This window comes from Schistocerca serialis, chromosome 1 (assembly GCF_023864345.2).
Source record: "Schistocerca serialis cubense isolate TAMUIC-IGC-003099 chromosome 1, iqSchSeri2.2, whole genome shotgun sequence".
Taxonomy (NCBI): domain Eukaryota; kingdom Metazoa; phylum Arthropoda; class Insecta; order Orthoptera; family Acrididae; genus Schistocerca; species Schistocerca serialis.
In genome coordinates, this window is record NC_064638.1 from 1,107,598,206 (window position 1) to 1,107,619,321 (window position 21,116).

Sequence of the window (21,116 nt, forward strand, 5' to 3'; positions counted from 1 at the left end):
TACGGTATTATCTACACTATGAGAACAACAGACACTAATTGTATCTGGCGGGCAGCTTGAATTTTGGCGCCCAACGGCCTGATTGGGTAATTTCGATATTAATCAACTAGGAAGCGGCGAAACGTAGCGAATTTTTCTCTTAACAGATATTTCTCAGCACAGCCTACCCTGCATGACCCTTAGAAGCTTTTCAGACTGTTTCTGACCCCCTGTATATATAAGAGATATATGTAGTCCACCTGAGTTGATCACTCTGTAGCTTCAATAATGCAATCTCTTTGTTGTTTCTTGTTAGATATACACACAAACTTTTATGAATATTGTAACAAGCAGAACGAACTTGGACAATGCGTAGAACAATTTGCCACCAACAAGCGACTGAAGCTGCAGAAATGGTACCATGTGAGCTGGTGAAGTGAAAGCACTGGACTTGTGTGCTGAAAGAGCGCTCAGGTCCCTCTCTTATATGGTTTCCCTAAAAGCAAATACTGGCATAGTTTCTTAGTACAGGACAAGATGATTTTCTTGCCCGTCGTTTTCCAATCCTTGTTTGTACTGTGCCAATATATCTTGTCGTTGAAAGATTGTTAAAGCCAAATCTTCTTACATTCTCTTTTGCAGAGATACCTTACACTTAGGCCTTGCAAGTCCTGTCTTTAAAGAGACAAGAGGTCATTGTTATAACAAACTTAGTCAGTGACAAGTTCTGAGTCATAGTGAAACATCAATCGAAAGTGACTAAATTATTCATGGATGTACGCCCCGATCTCTGGCCGACTAAATCGTTACCAGCGGCAGGCACACTGGCGAACGGACACTCTGGAACGGGAACGCCGTGTTAATCCTCCTCCCGGCCGACCTACCCCCCCCCCCACCCCTTCATCCCCGCCCCCCTTTCCCCCAAACTTACTACTCTGCCATGGTTTCGCGCCCGGGGATGCGCGCTGGATTGTGGGAGGACTGTCCTCTGGTACTCCATCTGCGACCGACGTCATTTCGTTGTGGTCGCAGCGTGTCTCTTTCCTCTTCTTAACCAAAGTGCGGTTTGCTACGCTTGCTACATCTGTGGCTGTGGTGACATTTGATCCGCTGGCCCCTTACTCGAATTTCGATTATTTAACGATATAATATTAGTATCTTGACATCTGTGCTAGAATATTAATCCACTCGTAATGCATTGTGTGTCTTTCCAACAGGCCTATAAAGAATTTTTGAGCGTAGATCTGCTGGCTGCAGCTATCGGCTATGCAGTTCGTGTTTGCAGCAGTGATCCTTGACGGTATGCACCATCTGCGCTATATGTCGTGCCACACAGGGACCAGACTTCCGAAGTCCGAGGTCGTGGTTGATACCATCCAGCACACAGTACACTAATGAACCAACACGCTATGATCACAGCCAAAACAAGAGACCTAATGCTGCCTGTTGGGGTTGTGGGCGCATAATGCAGTAAGGACGATACACTACCGGGTCAAAATTATTCGGGTACGTTTAAGTGGACTTCAATGTAGGGTGTGTCAACGCTTAGACTTTACGATGGTTTGAATCTGCTCGGGACAGTTTCGTTAAGGTGTCGGAATGCCTGTGGAGTAACGACGGTCCATTCTTCCTCAAGTCCCGAAACTAGAGAAAGTAGTGTTTGAGGCTGGGATTCGGAGCGAAGACGACGTTCTGACTCATCCCAAAGATGTTCCAGTGGATACAGGTCAGGAATCTGGGCAGGCCAGTCCATTTCAGGAATATTCTTGCAACGGCCTTGCCGCAGTGGATACACCGGTTCCCGTGAGATCACCGAAGTTAAGCGCTGTCGGGCGTGGTCGGCACTTGGATGGGTGACCATAGGGGCCGCTATGCGCTGTTGCCATTTTTCGGGGTGCATTCAGCCTCGTAATGCCAGTTGAGGAGCTACTCGACCGAATAGTAGTGGCTTCGGTCAAGAGTGCCATCATCACGAGCGGGAGAGCGGTGTGCTAACCCCACGCCCCTACTATCCGCATCCTCCACTGAGGATGACACGGCGGTCGGATGGTTTCGGTAGGCCACTCGTGGCCTGAAGATGGAGTGAGTACAAGCGATTCGCTCACAGATGGTGCTGTATGATAGGCAGCAATGTCATACATACATGATCACCGTGTCTGAATTGTTCCTTTACTGCAAGCAATGTACAGTGCAATAAAATGTGTCCGTATCTTGCGCACTGATTTGAAGAGCACTGTTTGAATCTATAGGAACCGGTAACATGAAAACATAAAAGCGATTGTGTCTGGAAATGACAATTATTTTAGCAAATATAGTAGTCACGATCGTCTCCATACAATCAAAATGTCATTCTTCACGAAAAGCTCATTTCAGTTTCACGCAATGTTTTGGTGTTGCGTGCTACACAAGTCTTGTTCTATTCAGTAGTTTTAGCCTTGATGGCTTACTGACGAAAGTCTGGTGAGGACAGATGAATGCTGCAGGCATTCTCAGTGAAAAAGATTCGGAAGCAGTAAACTTCACGTACCATCAATGAGACACGAAAATTTTATAAAATTTGCGTATGAGGCGTCATTACTGGCGTTTTGTATTGTAAATAACATTTCAATGCAAATACAGAGTTTATTACCATTTTGCTACATTGTTTGATGAAGTGCTACTCACCGTCACATTTTAAATATTACACTAGGAATGTATGTAAATAGGGCAAATTAATAACGAAATGTTGAAAAATACACTGCGCATTTGGTACCTCATACATAATGCACGTCATTGACTTAACTACAAATTATGTCAAAAGCTTTTTATTGGGAAAGAAGGAAGTAGTAATAACATAGTAATTTGGTACAGTATTATGTATTTTTCGTACCTCTCATCCTAACATAGTGACCACCGTTATTAGAGCGTTATGGTTCGGGCATAGTATATACCGCATTACGTAGCAAACATAAATTTACTTCTGGATAGTGTACTCTGAGACAATTCCTATTCCTTCTCCACTGTTCAGTACCAAGTAGCCACATACCGTGCCCCTACATGACCCTCATAGCGCTGTCAACAGATAATGAGATTGTATATGGGACGACATCCGCTGTTGATATTTACAATATACGACACGAACCACGGTGGGCAGTGGTTTCACTGTTTGGTCTCCTTCTTCTTGTCGCTGCCGCTGGTGGTCACGACCAGATGGCCAGCGCTGTCTCCAGTCGCCGTCACTGACGAGAAGGTTGGCTTCCCACTCGTGTCTACGCCGGTCTGCTCCGACGTGGACGTGAAGATGGTACCTGTCACAAGCACAAACAGCTGGCTCTGGAAGCATTCGACGTACACAAGAAAAATATATTCTGGTTTAACTCTTAGCTGTGCAATCTACCCACATTTAGCATTAGAATGCCAACGTCTACAAATTATTGCCGAAATCTGTCATCCGAAGAACAATGGCGTCAGAAAAGCAACGTCCTATACTGATAATGTTTCCACATTTAAACAAATTATATGGAAACAGAGAAAGTTCAACAGAGAAACACACATCTCATTTATAGACTTAGAGAATGCCTTCGACCATTTCGATGGTGAAATCTTATGCGAACGTATTACACAAGAACAGATATCCTCCGCAAATAATAAAGGTGATAGAAAATCTATATAGAACTACAAAAATAAGGATATCAGAAGACAAAGCGAAAAACCAAGGGGTTCGACAAGGGTGAATCTGATCACACACACTTTTTAATATAAAGGTTCACAATGTGATCGAAGCATCTACATCTACATCTACATCTACATGATTACTCTGAAATTCACATTTAAGTGCTTGGCAGAGGGTTCATCGAACCACAATCATATTATCTCTCTACCATTCCACTCCCGAACAGCGCGCGGGAAAAACGAACACCTAAACCTTTCTGTTCGAGCTCTGATTTCTCTTTTTTATTTTGATGATCATTCCTACCTATGTTGGTTGGGCTCAACAAAATATTTTCGCATTCCGGAGAGAAAGTTGGTGACTGAAATTTCGTAATTAGATCTCGCCGCGACGAAAAACGTCTTTGCTTTAATGACTTCCATCCTAACTCGCGTATCATATCTGCCACAATCTCTCCCCTATTGCGTGATAATACAAAACGAGCTGCCCTTTTTTTGCACCCTTTCGATGTCCTCCGTCAATCCCACCTGGTAAGGATCCCACACCGCGCAGCAATATTCTAACAGAGGACGAACGAGTGTAGTGTAAGCTGTCTCTTTAGTGGACTTGATGCATCTTTTAAGTGTCCTGCCAATGAAACGCAACCTTTGGCTCGCCTTCCCCTCAATATTATCTATGTGGTCTTTCCAACTGATGTTGTTTGTAGTTTTAACACCCAGGTACTTAGTTGAATTGACAGCCTTGAGAATTGTACCATTTATCGAGTAATCGAATTCCAACGGATTTCTTGTGGAACTCATGTGGATCACCTCACACATTTCGTTATTTAGCGTCAACTGCCACCCGCCACACCATATAGCAATCTTTTCTAAATCGCTTTGCAACTGATATTGGTCTTCGGATGACCTTACTAGACGGTAAATTACAGCATCATCTGCGAACAACCTAAGAGAAGTGCTCACATTGTCACCCAGGTCATTTATATAGATCAGGAACAGCAGAGGTCCCAGGACGCTTCCCTGGGGAATACCTGATATCACTTCAGTTTTACTCGATGATTTGCCGTCTATTACTACGAATGCAAATAACACACTGATCCGGGCTTGAAATTATCACATGATATTTTTTAATACTATCCTTTTTGCACACGATCTTGTAAACGTACATGATAGCGAGACTTCGCTACAAAGTTCCGTCTATAGACTGAACCAAATTTCTAAGGAATATAATACGAAAATACCCATTTCGAAGACAAAAATGATGGTTTTCAGAGGGACAAAACCGCTAAGGCTAAGATCATAATAGGAACCAAAACCATTGAACTCGTTAGTCACTTCAGTTACCTGGGAAATATTTTAGGCTACCGGAATGAACTCTAAGTCGACAAAAAACTGCAGAAATATAAAGGTGTACACGGTGGCAGCCAGTCAAGGAATATTTCAGGGAATTGGTTTAAAAATTTTATTTCAAAGGCCCTGTCAAATCTTTACAAGTTTACTCCTAGAACAACTTACGCTGTGGCTAAATGACACAAGTTACCTGTCTTTCAAAACCGAAGCAGTTCTGTCCAGTTAAAGCTGCTGACAAGAGACGCCGTGAGACATCTGCTGAAACTGCTAGCGAATTCACGCCATTGGTTTTAGCCAATAGCGTGAGTGGGATACAGGTCACGTGTTTGGACGCTGGAGTTTTCTGCGGTGCAGAACACAGTTGCCTCTGTCTCTTGTAATCCAGACCTCGAGCAGAACAGACGTCTTTTCGGAAGGCGGAGCCTCTGGCTCTGCTTTTCACGACCGGCCACCAACATAAGTTAACAAGAACCGCTTCCCCTTCCGTTGCCCATTTTAATTAATTGTTCGACCTCCTAGACTGGCCTGAACCTGCTAACTTCCGACCCTACGCGCGCTCCTTTTGCACCGTACATTGAAATGCATCCTCTTTATTGTACCTAATTTCCTGTTTTGTCATTTAACAGCAGCCCTGGATGCCCACTCTCAAGTCCTGACCGCTCGACCTCCTGCACACTGTCCCCACGAGGAATACGTAACAACCTTCTCCCCCCTTCCCTGGCCATATACAGTACCAAAGAATACGCGGAACCACCAATAGAACATTGAGAAATAAAGTGAGAAAAGACACAAAAATCAAGTTTTATAACATAATGGCCATCCCTGCTTTGCTATTTGGTAGTTAAACTTGGAGAATTACTACAAAACAAGAAAGTAGAATAGAAGTGACAGAAATGAAATTTCTAACAGACGTTAAGGGATGTACAAGATTAGATTGACTAAGAAACAAAGACACAACAGCAGAGCTGGGTATATATCCGATAAATGAGAAGATCAAGTCTAATCGACAATGCTATTTTGTCTAAAACTGACATGCTGAGACCGTGGCTGTGTACAGTTAATGTAGCTTAATTCTTACAAAGAAGAAAACAGCAACCAGCCACTATTAACACTGTCCTTTAATTAGGTAAATAGCGCCGTTAACGGTTTCGAACTGGCAAGTTCATCACCACACGGCTGTTCACATGATTTTCAAGATACACTTTACATTATCGTCCGTTTCCGATATTTATTATTCCACTATGGCGAAGTATTTTTGGTGTGTTGTTGCCCTACGGTAGAAAAACAGTGTTAGAAGCGCCATATGTGAAAATAACTATCCTCCAAACGATGAAATACAGCGTAAATAAATATGTGAGGTCATAACCACTTGTTGTTGTTCATGTCTTCAGTCCTGAGACTGGTTTGATGCAGCTCTCCATGCTACTCTGTCATGTGCAAACTTCTTCATCTCCCAGTACTTACTGCAACCTACATCCTTCTGAACCTGCTTAGTGTATTCATCTCTTGGTCTCCCTATACGATTTTTACCCTCCACGCTGCCCTCCAACGCTAAATTTGTGATCGCTTGATACCTCAGAACATGACCTACCAACCGGTCCCTTCTTCTTGTCAAGTTGTGCCACAAACTTCTCTTCTCCCCAATTCTGTTCAATACCTCCTCATTAGTTATATTATCTACCCATCTAATCTTCAGCATTCTTTTGTAGCACCACATTTCGAAAGCTTCTATTCTCTTCTCGTCCAAACTGTTTATCGTTCATGTTTCACTTCCATACATGGCTACACTCCATACAAATACTTTCAGAAACGACTTCCTGACACTTAAATCTGTACTTGATGTTAACAAATTTCTCTTCTTCAGAAACGCTTTCATTGCCATTGCCAGTCTACATTTTATATCCTCTCTACTTCGACCATCATCAGTTATTTTGCTCCCCAAATAGCAAAACTCCTTTACTACTCTAAGTGTCTCATTTCCTAATCTAATACCCTCAACATCACCCGACTTAATTCGACTACATTCCATTACCTTCGTTTTGCTTTTGTTGATGTTCATCTTATATTCTCCCTTCAAGACACCATCCATTCCGTTCAACTGCTCTTCCAAGTCCATTGCTGTCTGTGACAGAATTACAATGTCACCGGCGAACCTCAAAGTTTTTATTTCTTCTCCATGGATTTTAATACCTACTCCGAATTTTTCTTTTGTTTCCTTCACTGCTTTCTCAATATACAGATTGAATAACATCGGGAAGAGGCTACAACCCTGTCTCACTCCCTTCCCAACCACTGCTTCCCTTTCATGCCCCTCGACTCTTATAACTGCCATCTGGTTTCTGTACAAATTGTAAATAGCCTTTCGCTCCCTGTATTTTACTCCCGCTACCTTTAGAATTTGAAAGAGAGTTTTCCAGTCAACAATGTCAAAAGGTTTCTCTAAGTCTATAAATGCCATAAACGTAGGTTTGCCTTTCCTTAATCTTTCTTCTAAGATAAGTCGTTGAGTCAGTATTACCTCACGTGTTCCAATATTTCTACGGAATCCAAACTGATCTTCCCCGAGGCCGGCTTCTACCACTTTTTCCATTCGTCTATAAAGAATTCGCGTTAGTATTTTGCAGCTGTGACTTATTAAACTGATAGTTCGGTCATTTTCACATCTGTCAACACCTGCTTTCTTTGGGATTGGAATTATTACATTCTTCTTGAAGTCCGAGGGTATTTCACCTGTCTCATACATCTTGCTCACCAGATGGTAGAGCATTGTCAGGACTGGCTCTCCCAAGGCCGTCAGTAGTTCTAATGGAATGTTGTCTACTCCAGGGGCCTTGTTTCGACTTAGGTCTTTCAGTGCTTTGTCAACCTCTTCACGCAGTATCGTATCTCCCATTTCATCTTCATCCACATCCTCTTCCATTTCCATAATATTGTCCTCAAGTACATCGCCCTTGTACAGACCCTCTATATACTCCTTCCACCTTTCTGCTTTTCCTTCTTTGCTTAGAACAGGGTTTCCATCTGAGCTCTTGGTATCCATACAAGTGGCTCTCTTTTCTCCAAAGGTCTCTTTAATTTTCCTGTAGGCAGTATCTATCTTACCCCTAGTGGGACAAGCCTCTACAGCCTTACATTTGCGTTCTAGCCACCTCTGCTTAGCCATTTTGCACTTCCTGTCGATCTCATTTTTGAGACGTTTGTATTCCTTTTTGCCCGCTTCATTTACTGCATTTTTATATTTTCTCCTTTCATCAATTAAATTCAATATTTCTTCTGTTACCCAAGGATTTCTACTAGCCCTTGTCTTTTTACCTACTTGATCCTCCGCTGCCTTCACTACTTCATCCCTCAGAGCTACCCATTCTTCTTCTACTGTATTTCTTTCCCCCATTCGTGACAATTGTTCCCTTATGCTCTCCCTGAAACTCTGTACAGCCTCTGGTTTAGTCAGTTTATCCAGGTCTCATCTCCTTAAAGTCCCACCTTTTTACAGTTTCTTAACCTCACATATTTATTTACGCTGTATTTCATCGTTTGGAGGTTAGTTATTTTCAAAAATGGTTCAAATGGCTCTGAGCACTATGGGACTTAACATCTGAGGTCATCAGTCCCCTAGAACTTAGGACTACTTAAACCTAACTAAACTAAGGACAGCACACACATCCATGCCCGAGGCAGGATTCGAACCTGCGACCGTAGCGATCGCGCGGTTCCAGACTGTAGCGCCTAGAACCGCTCGGCCACTCTAGCCGGCCAGTTATTTTCACATAAGGCGCTTCTAACACTGTTTTTCTACCGTAGGGCAACAACACACAAATACTTCGCCAGAGTGGAATAATAAAAATCGGAAACGGACGATAATGTAAAGTGTATCTTGAAAATCATGTGAACAGCCGTCTGATGATGAAATTGCCAGTTCGAAACCAGTAAAGGCTCTATTTACCTATATAAACAGCAGTGTTTTATTCTTTGTAAAAATTAACCTACATTAATCTAATCGACAAAGTTGGCCAGAACGTCTACAAATATTGCCAGATTCAAGAGTACCAAAATAAGTCTTAAATTTCAAAGCGCTAGGTAGATGTGATCTAGGGGTAGCGTCTTTGATTAGCAATGAAAACGTCCTCGGTCCCCGATTTTGAATGAAAACCATCAGCAAAAGCGGCCGGAGACTTCCGGCATAAGAAGGCATTCCTCACTTAGCCAATGGCCTTGTCAAAGAGGGCGGAGGGACTGACAGAGGTTCAAGGGGTGGGATATTGCGCCAAAAGGTGGAAGAATCAGCAAAGGGCGTAAGGATGCAGAAGACAATGGAAACCACTGCATTAAAGACACAACGTGTATCCAAAGGAAATGTGGCCTCTAACTGCAGAAAAATATCTTGATGATCTCTCAATTGGCAACAGATTCTGGAACAGTCATCCATTTGCCATTTGGATCTCCGGGGGGGGGGGGGGGGGGCGGGGGGAGGGGGTACATCCAGGGAGGAGGTGACCATGAGAAAAATATTGCATAACCAACGAAAGGACAACGTTCTACTCTGAACGTAGTAGGGAAGCTAGAAAATCTGTAAAGGGAAATGCTGTGACTCAATCTAGTTTATAGTGGGGTCAGTGAAGTGAAATGGAAAGAAGTCAAGGATTTCTGATCAGATGATTAGAGAATAATATCAACTGCTGCAGAAAATAGTATAACGGGAGTAGGATTTTTTATGTATAGGAAGGTAGAGCAGAGACTGAGTTACTGTGAACAGTTCAAAGAAAGGGTTGTTCTCATCAGAATCAGCACCAAAGTAACACCAACAACGATAGTTCGTGTTTACGTACCGAGGCCGCAAGCTGAAGATGAAAAGACAGAGAGAATATATGATGATACATAACCGGTAATACATTAAGTAAAGGGAGATGAAAATCTAATAGTCATGAGGGAATGCAGTTGCAGGGGAACGAGTAGAAGAAACGGTTACGGAAGAATATGGGCTTGGTAGCAGAAATGGGAGAGGAGAAAGACTAATAGAGTTCAGCAATAAATATGAGTTAGTAACAGCGAATACTATGTTCGAGACTCACAAGAGGAGGAAGTACACTTGGAAACGGTCAGAAGATACGGAAGATTTCAATTAGATTACATCATCGTCAGGAAGAGAGTCCGAAATCTGATATTGGATTGTAAAACGTACACAGGAGCAGTTACAAATTTCGATCACAATGTAGTAATGATGAAGAGAAAGCTGAAGATTAAGAGACTTGTCACGAACAATTAGTGCGCAAAGAAGTGGGATACGGAGATAATAAGAAATGAAGAGATAGGTTTTAAGCTCTGTAGACACTGCGATAATGAATAGCTCGGTAGGCAGTAAACCTGAAGAGGAATAGACATCTCTTAGGAGCATAATCACGGAATTTGGAAAGGTACAAGGAAGACAACTGCGGAGAAACCATGGTTAACAGATGAAATACTACAGCTCGTCGATGAAAGAAGGAAGTACAAAAACGTTCAGTGAAATTCAGGAATACAGAAATACAAGTCACTTAGGAAAGAAAGAAATAAGAAGTGCAGGAAAGCTAAGGCGAAATGGCAGTATTAAAAATGTGAACTAATCGGAAAAGAAAGCATTATCGAAAGGGCGGATTCAGAACATACGAAGTGAAAACAACCTTCGGTGAAAGTAAAATCAAGGGCGATAACGTTAAGAGTTCAATGGGAATTCCGCTACTAAATGCGGAGGAGAGCGCAGATAGGTGGAAAGAGTGCCTAAGGCCTCGAGAAGAGAGAAGGTTTGTCTAATGACGTGACAGAAGATGAAACAGGAGTCGATAGGGAAGAGTTAGGGAATCCAATGCTATAATCAGAATTTAAAAGAGTTTTGGAGGATTTAACTTCAAATAAGGCAGAAGGGCATGATAATATTCCATCGGAATTTCTAAAAATCATTGGGGGAAGCGGCAACAAAACGACTACTCACGTTGGTGTGTAGAATGAATGAGACTGGCGAGTTACCATCAGACTTTCGGAAAAACGCCATCCACACAATTCCGAAGGCAGCAAGAGCCGACGACTGCGAGAATTATCACTCAATCAGCTTAACAGCTCATGAATCCAAGTTGCTGGCAAGAATAATATACAGAATGATGAAACAGGAAAATGAGGATCTGTTAGATGACGACAAGTTTAACTTTAGGAAAGGCAAAGGCACCAAAAAGGTAGTTATGGCATTGTGGTTGATAAAGCAAGACTGGAGAAAAATCAAGACACGTTCATAGGATTTGTCCACCTAGAAATAGCGTTCGACATTGCAAAATGGCGCCAGATGTTCGAAATTCTGGAAAAAATAGGGGTAAGCTATAGGGAAAGGCGGGTAATATACACTACGTACAAGAACAAAGAGAGAAAAATAAAACTGGAAGACCAAGAACGGTGTTCTCGGATTAAAAAGGTTTTAAGACAGGAATGTTGTCTTTCGCCCCTACTGCTCAATCCATACATCGAAGAAACACTGTGTGAAATAAAAGAAAGTTTCAAGCGTAGGATGAAAATTCAGGGTGAAAGGATGTCAATGATAAGATTTGCTGATGACACTGCTGTTCTTAGTGAAAGTGAAGGAGGACAGCAGGGTTTGTTGAATGGGATGAACACTCTAATGAGTATAGAATATGGGTTGAGGGTAAATGGAAGAAAGACGAAAGTAACGAGAAGCAGCAGACATGAGAACAGCAACAAATTAACATTACAATTTTGGATAACGAAGTAGACGAAGTTAAGGAATTCTGCTACCTACGCAGCATAATAACCTATGACGGTCGGAAGCAAGGAGGACGTAAAAAACAGATTAGCACTGACAAAAAAAGGCGTTCCTGTCCAAGAGATATCTGATAGTATCAAAGAGGAAGAAATTTCTGAGAATCTACGTTTGGAGCACAGCACTGTATGGTTGTGAGACGTGAACTGTGGGAAAATCGGAGTAGAAGAGAATCGAAACGTTTGCGATGTGATGCTGCAGAATAATGTTGAACGTTATTTGGACTGATAAGGTAAGAAACGAGGAGGTTCTCCGCAAAATCGGTGAGGAAGGGAACATACGGAAAACACTGATAAGAAGAAGGAACATTATGATAGGACATCTGTTAAGGCATCAGGGGATAATTTCCATGTTACTAGAGGGAGCTGTAGAGGGAAAAACTGTAGAGAAAGACAGAGTCTGGAATGCATCCAGCAAATAACGGAGGGGGCAATCGCTACTCTGAGATGAAAACGTTGGCAAAGGAGAGAAATTTGTGGCGTGCCGCATCAAACCAGTCAGAAGACTGATGACCTAAAAAAAAAAAGGTAGGAGATCCACAGTATGACTGAGAAAAAGATGGCTGGATACTCAGAAGACGGAACAGGCCTATGGCCTAGACCATGATGAAAGAAGAAGAACCCCAAAGCTACATTTACAGTAGAACACTCTACACACAAAGGCTGCAGTATGAACTAACTTTACAGCAATTAACGTACATTTACAGCATTTCTTGGTCCGAAAAAAGTAGTCGTAAACGAAAAATGAAACAAAGTATTCAGAATTCTGAGAATGATTTGGATGGTCTTGTAAGGAGTAGTACTATCATTAGTGCTGTTGTTGTTGCGGTCTGTGGTCCTGTGCAAGCTTCTTCATCTCCCAGTACCTACTGCAACCTACATCCTTCTGAATCTGCTTGGTGTATTCATCTCTTGGTCTCCCTCTACGATTTTTACCCTCCACGCTGCCCTCCAATACTAAATTGGTGATCCCTTGATGCCTCAGAACATGTCCTACTAACCGATCCCTTCTTCTAGTCAAGTTGTGCCACAAACTTTTCTTCTCCCCAATCCTATTTAACACCTCCTCATTAGTTACGTGATCTACCCATCTAATCTTCAGCATTCTTCTGTAGCACCACATTTCGAAAGCTTCTATTCTCTTCTTGTCTAAACTATTTATCATCCATGTTTCACTTCCATACATGGCTACACTCCATACAAATACTTTCAGAAACGACTTCCTAACACTTAAGTCAATACTTGATGTTAACAAATTTCACTTCTTCAGAAACGCTTTCCTTGCCATTGCCAGTCTACATTTTATATCCTCTCTACTTCGACCATCATCAGTTATTTTGCTCCCCAAATAGCAAAACTCCTTTACTACTCTAAGTGTCTCATTTCCTAATCTAATACCCTCAGCATCACCCGACTTAATTCGACTACATTCCATTACCTTCGTTTTGCTTTTGTTGATGTTCATCTTATATCCTCCCTTCAAGACACCGTCCATTCCGTTCAACTGCTCTTCCAAGTCCTTTGCTGTCTCTGACAGAATTACAATGTCATCGGCGAATCTCAAAGTTTTTATTTCTTCTCCATGGATTTTAATACCTACTCCGAATTTTTCTTTTGTTTCCTTCACTGCTTGCTCGATATACAGATTGAATAACATGGGGGAGAGGCTACAACCCTGTCTCACTCCCTTCCCAACCACTGCTTCCCTTTCATGCCCCTCGACTCTTATAACTGCCATCTGGTTTCTGTACAAATTGTAAATAGCCTTTCGCTCCCTGTATTTTACCCCCCCCCCCCCCCCCCACCTTCAAAATTTGAAAGAGAGTATTCCAGTCAACATTGTCAAAAGGTTTCTCTAAGTCTTCAATTGCTAGAAACGTAGGTTTGCCTTTCCTTAATCTAGCTTCTAAGATAAGCCGTAGGGTCAGTATTGCCTCACGTGTTCCAATATTTCTACGGAATCCAAACTGACCTTCCCCAAGGTCGGCTTCTACTAGTTTTTCCATTCGTCTGTAAAGAATTCGCGTTAGTATTGTACAGCCGTGACTTATTAAAATGATAGTTCGGTCATTTTCACAACTGTCAACACCTGCTTTCTTTGGGATTGGAATTATTATATTCTTCTTGAAGTCCGAGGGTATTTCGCCTGTCTCATACATCTTGCTCACCAGATGGTAGAGTATTGTCAGGACTAGCTCTCCCAAGGCCGTCAGTAGTTCTAATGGAATGTTGTCTACTCCCGGTGCCTTGTTTCGACTCAGGTCTTTCAGTGCTCTGTCGAACTCTTCACGCAGTATCATATCTCCCATTTCATCTTCATCTACATCCTCTTCCATTTCCATAATATTGTCCTCAAGTACATCGCCCTTGTATAGACCCTCTGTATACTCCTTCCACCTTTCTGCTTTTGCTTCTTTGCTTAGAACTGGGTTTCCATCTGAGCTCTTGATATTCATACAAGTGGTTCTCAGCTGAGCTCTTGATATTCATACAAGTGGTTCTCTTTTCTCCAAAGGTCTCTTTAATTTTCCTGTATGCAGTATCTATCTTACCACTAGTGTGATAAGGCTCTACATCCTTACATTTATCTTCTAGCCATCCCTGCTTAGCCATTTTACACTTCCTGTCGATCTCATTTTTGAGACGTTTGTATTCCTTTTTGCCTGCTTCATTTACTGCATTTTTATATTTTCTCCTTTCATCAATTAAATTCAATATTTCTTCTGTTACCCAAGGATTTCTACTAGCCCTTGTCTTTTTACCTACTTGATCCTCCGCTGCCTTCACTACTTCATCCCCCAAAGCTACCCATTCTTCTACTACTGTATTTCTTTCCCCCACTCCTGCCATTTGTTCCCTTACGCTCTCTCTGAAACTCTGTACAATCTCTGGTTTAGTCAGTTTATCCAGGTCCCATCTCCTTAAATTCCCACCTTTTTGCAGTTTCTTCAGTTTTAATCTACAGTTCATAACCAATAGATTGTGGTCAGAGTCCACATCTGCCCCTGGAATTGTCTTACAATTTAAAACCTGGTTCCTAAATCTCTGTCTTACCATTATATAATCTATCTGATACCTTTTAGTATCTCCAGGGTTCTTCCATGTATACAACCTTCTTTCATGATTCTTGAACCAAGTGTTAGCTATGATTAAGTTATGCTCTGCACAAAATTCTACCAAGCAGCTTCCTCTTTCATTTCTTAGCCCCAATTAATATTCACCTACTACGTTTCCTTCTCTCCCTTTTCCTACTACCGAATTCCAGTCACCCATGACTATTAAATTTTCGTCTCCCTTCACTAACTGAGTAATGTCTTTTATTTCATCATACATTTCTTCAATTTCTTCGTCATCTGCAGAGCTAGTCGTCATATAAACTTGTACTACTGTAGTAGGCGTGGGCTTCGTGTCTATCTTGGCCACAATAATGCGTTCACTATGCTGTTTGTAGTAGCTTACCCGCATTCCTATTTTTTTATTCATTATTAAACCTACTCCTGCATTACCCCTATTTAACTTTGTATTTATAACCCTGTATTCGCCTGACCAAATGTCTTGTTCCTCCTGCCACCGAACTTCACTAATTCCCACTATATCTAACTTTAACCTATCCATTTCCCTTTTTAAATTTTCTAAACTATCTGCCCGATTAGGGATCTGACATTCCACGCTCCGATCCGTAGAACGCCAGTTTTCTTTCTCCTGATAAGGAGTAGTACTATTATTAGTGCTATGACGTAGTAAATCGTACTCCTTACACACTGCTGGTTTCTGGAACTTTCAAGTTGAGTACCCTTTTTTCTGGTTTGGTATTGTGTTGCTGTTTTACGTCAACAATGCCCAAGCGCTACTTGTCTCGTGCGTGTATGCGAGTAGAGTCGTTTTTTGGGTACCGTAAGAAGCGGTCACGCAATCGTGTAGCGCATAAATTGTCTGAAATTACTAACAAACTATTCTGAGATAGAAAATATTATGTTGGTTCTAAAGGTAAAAGTAATTTAAGGTTTATTCGTAGAAAGGTACACGGAATGAGTTATGAAATGAGTGGTTATTCGTTAGTGACTTCGGTTGGCGGAACGTATTGCCATTTGTACATGATTGAAAAGGCTACCGTTAAATCGATAGGAAACGCCATGCAGGAATCGCTAGCTCTACATGAAAGTGAAATAAATATAACTGTTAATACAACTGTGCATGAGGCTAGACGTTATTATAGAGCGTGTTACGTGGCCAAAGGACAATAAAACGAAGTAACATGTTTTGCACAATTATTATTTCATAGTGGTATTTTATCCATTTTTTGAGTGACTTTAATATTTGTGAAGTATAAAAGACACGTGTTCGTATTAGGCCGCACGGTCAATTTCATTCAGTGACCAAGCGTCTTCACACCCATGTCCGATAGCCGCAAGAATTAAAATAAAATTTGGGAGTTTTACAGTTTCAATGGTAAACTGCTAGACTAAGGATCCACAGACTATGGATTAGACCCTGGTTCAGTACTAGGCCTTTTAAGTACGACTCATTGCTTCTTTCCACTCTGGCGGTGCTTGTTAATGTGAAAACTGCTGAGTTTCACCGTTGTTCGGAGTCCATGTTAAAATGAGGTGCCTGTACAACTGCCTGGATACGTTATTTCAAAGGTTAGAAGAAGGAAATTGCATACCAGAGGCACTACGATTTGAAATCACCTTTTGGTTGATGGCAGCCTTACCTTTTTTTAGTTAAAGTACAGAGAGGGGCGGTTAACTCACAATATCCGCTGGATCAATTTCGAGTAATACAGCTAGCGACCAGGAAGAACTAGTTTGGTTTGAGAGTTCTGAAAGGCAGTTTAACATTGGTGCTCTCTACTGAGCATGTTGAAGAAAGCATAAATTAAAAAAAAAAAAAAAAATGGCTCTGAGCACTATGGAACTTAACTTCTGAGGTCATCAGTCCCCTAGAACTTAGAACTACTTAAATCTAACTAATCTAAGGACATCACACACATCCATGCCAGAGGCAGGATTCGAACCTGCGACCGTAGCGGTCACGCGGTTCCAGACTGTAGCGCCTAGAACCGCTCGGCCACCCGCGCCGGCCATAAATTTCAGAGTAATAATAAAAGTGCGGGGTAAACAGATACCAGTGATAAGACAGACAACGGAAACCTTCATAACTCCCTTACCTGGAAGACGATGAGATTGTATCGTTCTTACAGTGGTGTTAAAAAATTAAAAAAAAAACATGGTGCGTCCTTGAAACTATTGGTAATAACAAGTAGAAATAGTACGGATGCCCGTTTCGGAGACGCAGTATACACCACCAGCTTGCATAGTGCTTTGTTGACAACCCGGGTCCATGGCTTCATGGTGACTGCATCTCAGTCGAACCCTACCATCAGCTCTTACCAGCTGAAAGCCGGACTCATCTGATCGGGCCACGATTTTGTTCTAGGTTCCAACCGATATCGTCATGAGCCCAGGAGAGGCGCTGCAGGCGGTGTCGTGCTGTTAGCAAAGGCATTCGCATCGGTCGTTGCCGCCGTAGCCCGTAACGGCAAATTTCGCTGCACTGTCCTAACAGACACGTTCGTCGTATGTCCCACATTTATTTCCACTATTATTTCACGCATTGTTACTTGACTGTTAGCACTTACAACTCTAAGCAAACATCGGCATTCTTAGTCGTTAAGTGAAGACCGTCAGTCACTCCATTGTCCTTGGCGAGAGGTAAAGCCTGAAGTTTGGTATTCAAATGGTTCAAATGGCTCTGAGCACTATGGGACTCAACTGCTGAGGTCATTAGTCCCCTAGAACTTAGAACTAGTTAAACCTAACTAACCTAAGGACATCACAAACATCCATGCCCGAGGCAGGATTCGAACCTGCGACCGTAGCGGTCTTGCGGTTCCAGACTGCAGCGCCTTTAGCCGCACGACCACTTTGGCCGGCGAAGTTTGGTATTCTCGGCACAGTCTCGACACTGTGCATCTCGGAATATCGAATTCCCTAACGATTTCCAAAATGGAATATCCCATGCGTCTAGATCCAACTACCATTCCATGTCAGGGACTGTTAATACCTTGCGTGCAGATATAATCATTTCGGTAACCTTTTCGCATGCATCACTTGAGTACAAGTGACAGCTGTTCCAATTCACTGCTCTTTTACACTTTGTGTACGCCATACTACCGCCACTGCATGTGGGTGTATATTGCTATCCCATGACTTTTGCCACCTCTGTGTATGCTGGGTCGGAGATGCTCGATTCTAGTGTTGTGAAGATGGTAAACGTTACCTTTAGGCAACCAAGTCACAAGACCGTTTTCCACCAAATACAAGTCCAGTGCACGGAAATAAGTCCAGGCGCAGTCGTCGGTAGACAACAACCGAGGATCCAGGCAACAACGTAATCCCTAGTGGGGCCTGGAACAGGCAAGAGTTGTCGACACTGATGTGGCCAGAGCGTGGCGTTATAACGCCTTGGAAGCAGACAGTCGCATCTCCTCGTGCTTCGCTGTGTGGACCTAGAGACCAAGGGTTGGACCCACACGTTCCTACGTGGAGCCAAAAGGGTGTCCGTTACCTTGAGCGCCGCTCTTGGTGTAAGCCAACGGAGTGGGGCACCGCAAGAGTTGGTATCTGACAATTCTCATAGTATAAGTCACTATCGCTATCATTAGCTGATACAACACCCTCAAAGAATTTCATGTTAATAATATACGCAAAAGAAACTAAAGATTCTGTCAGTAAGCCGGCCAGTGTGGACGAGCGGTTCTAGGCGCTTCAGTCTGGAACCGTCCGAGCGCTACGGTCGCAGGTTCGAATCCTGCCTCGGGCATGGCTGTGTGTGATGTCCTTAGGTTCGTTAGGTTTAAGTAGTCCTAAGTTATAGGGGACTGATGACCTCAGACGTTAAGTCCCATAGTGCTCAGAGCCATTCTGTTAGTAAACACTCCAATGAACAAAGAGTTTTTACTTGGACTACACAGTGTAACGGACTCTACAGCATTGGGTAGTGTCGACCTCACTGCGGGCTAGCGGGCCAAGTGTAGGCTTGTCAGGATGGCTAACCTATCCTCCTCACCCTGAGTCTGAGAGCAGTATGGTTCAAAATTTCTTCAGGGGAATCGGAACGACTTGTTGAGTCCATGGTAAGTCGAACTGCTGCACTACACCAGGCAAAAGGAGGTCCGACACGATATTAGGATAAGGTAATTGTGGAACTATTGGCATTCCAGCAGAAGCAGATGGCTGTTCTAGAAAAACGCCACAAACTACAGCTTCAGAAACACAGTTCTCGGCTCAAGAGGAGCGGCACTGGCAGCTGATCGACATACAACAGCAACAGCAGTGGAAAGCTGACATCTACAGATCCATCATTCCGTCAGTTTTGGACGTTACTGATGAGTCATAAATGTACCTGCAGCGACTACATAGTTTCGACACTGATCGGTGGAAATCGTCTTTTCCGTCTTGATCATACTAGGACGCAGGGTTTTTCCTTAGAAAACTAAAGCCTGATACGGTGATGTCCCCAATATCTGTGAATTACAGGCGCAAAATGCATGGAATGTTTTCCATATTGGAATTCTATCATTGTCGCGTATTTCAATACGTATCGAACCACAAGTGCATAGCGGTTCTTATAGGTAAGAGTCGTCGTTGCAATTTTGTGATGTAAATGATGAACGCAAACCTTCGTCTGCTTATTCCACAGTCAGCGACCAGGTTATACGCTAGACACCAAAAGTACAAGTGTGTATTCGAGCTTCAAGTTTCTGTATCCTTCTGTGCATGAACTCTTCAGTATTGTGTTAAGTTTAGAATTCTCACAAAAGACTGAAAAACGCCCGTCAAAGCTCCCGTGCAGTACACGGCCACAACCAGCACGACAGGCAAGCTGGCAGGTTATACACTAAAGTGCTAAAGAAACTGGTATAGGCATGCGTATTCAAATACAGAGATATGTAAACAGGCAGAAGACGGCTCTGCGGTCGGCAACGCCTGTATAAGATAACAAGAGTCCGGTGCAGTTGTGGATCGGTTACTTCTGCTACAATGGCAAGTTATCTAGTTTTGAGTGAGTTTGAACGTGGCGTTATAGTCGGTGCACGAGCCATGGGACACAACATCTCCATGGTAGCGATGAAGTGAGGTTTTTCCCATACGACTATTTCATGCCATGAATATTAGGAATCCGGTAAAACATCAGATCTCCGACATCGCTGCGTCCGGAAAAAGGAACCGGACGACTGAAGAGAATCGTTCATCGTGACAGAAGTGCAGCCCTTCCGTCAATTTCTGCAGATTTCAACAATGGTCCATCAACAAGTGTCAGTGTGCGAACAATTCAACGAAACATCATCGATATGGGCTCTCGGAGTCGAAGGCTCACTCGTGCACCCTTGATGACTGCACGACACAAAGCTTTACTCCCCGCCTGGGCCAGTCAACACCGACACTGGACTGTTGATGACTGGAAACCTAATGCCTGGTCGGACGAGCCTCGTTTCAAATTGTAACGAGTGGATGCTCGTGTACAGCTATGGAGACAATCTCGTCAATTCATGGATGCTGCATGTCAGCATTGGACTGTTCAAGCTGGTGGAGGCTCTGTAAGGGCATTGGGCGTGTGCAGTTGGAGTGATATGGGACACCTGATACGTCTAAATACGACTCTGATAGGTGACACGTACGTAAGCATCCACTCTGATCACCTGCATCCATTCATGTCCATTGTGCATTCCGGCGGATTTAGGCACTTACAGAAGCACAATGCGACGCCCCACGTCCAGAATCGCTACGAAGTGACTGCAGCAACACTCTTCTGAGCTTAAACCCTTCCGCTGGCCACCAAACTCCCCAGACATGAACATTATTGAGCATATCTAGGGTGCCTTGCAGCGTGGTCTTCAGAAGACATCTCCACCCCCTCGTACTCTTCCGGATGTATGGGCAGCCCTGCAAGATTCATGGTGTCAGTTTCCTCCAGCACTACTTCAGACATCAGTCGAGTCCATGCCACGTCGTGTGGCGACACCTCTGCGTGCTCGCGGGAGTCCTACGCGTTATTAGGCAGGTGTATCAGTTTCTTTGGCTCTTCAGTGTAGTCCGGGACAACAGCCGTAAACACCTGGGTTTCACGGAAGTACGCGACCGTTGAGTGCAGACAGACAATGTAGCTATCGTATTAATAGACTTAGAAATCATAGGAACAACAATAATATTGCAAGTGAACGTTACCTCACAGGAATACGTACATAGCCCTTGGACCACAGTAGTTACAACTAGTGCTTTTTTCCTGGAAAGAAAGGTGCCGGTACTCACAAAAAAGCTTTTAATTCACCAAACTCC

The 21,116-nt window shown here is 43.0% G+C and overlaps 1 protein-coding gene and 1 pseudogene across 1 annotated transcript in view; one reads left to right on the forward strand and one right to left on the reverse strand.

Moving 5' to 3' along the window:
- Positions 1 to 1,746: 1,746 nt before the first annotated feature.
- Positions 1,747 to 1,864, forward strand: LOC126419815 (5S ribosomal RNA; annotated as a pseudogene).
- Positions 1,865 to 2,767: 903 nt separating this feature from the next.
- Positions 2,768 to 21,116, reverse strand: part of LOC126459310 (uncharacterized) — an 86,093-nt gene continuing 67,744 nt past the window's right edge. The window contains exon 5 of the mRNA XM_050095852.1: positions 2,768 to 3,266. Coding sequence (XP_049951809.1) covers positions 3,118 to 3,266 — 149 coding nt within the window. The 3' untranslated portion in view covers positions 2,768 to 3,117. The remainder of the gene's footprint in view (positions 3,267 to 21,116) is intronic.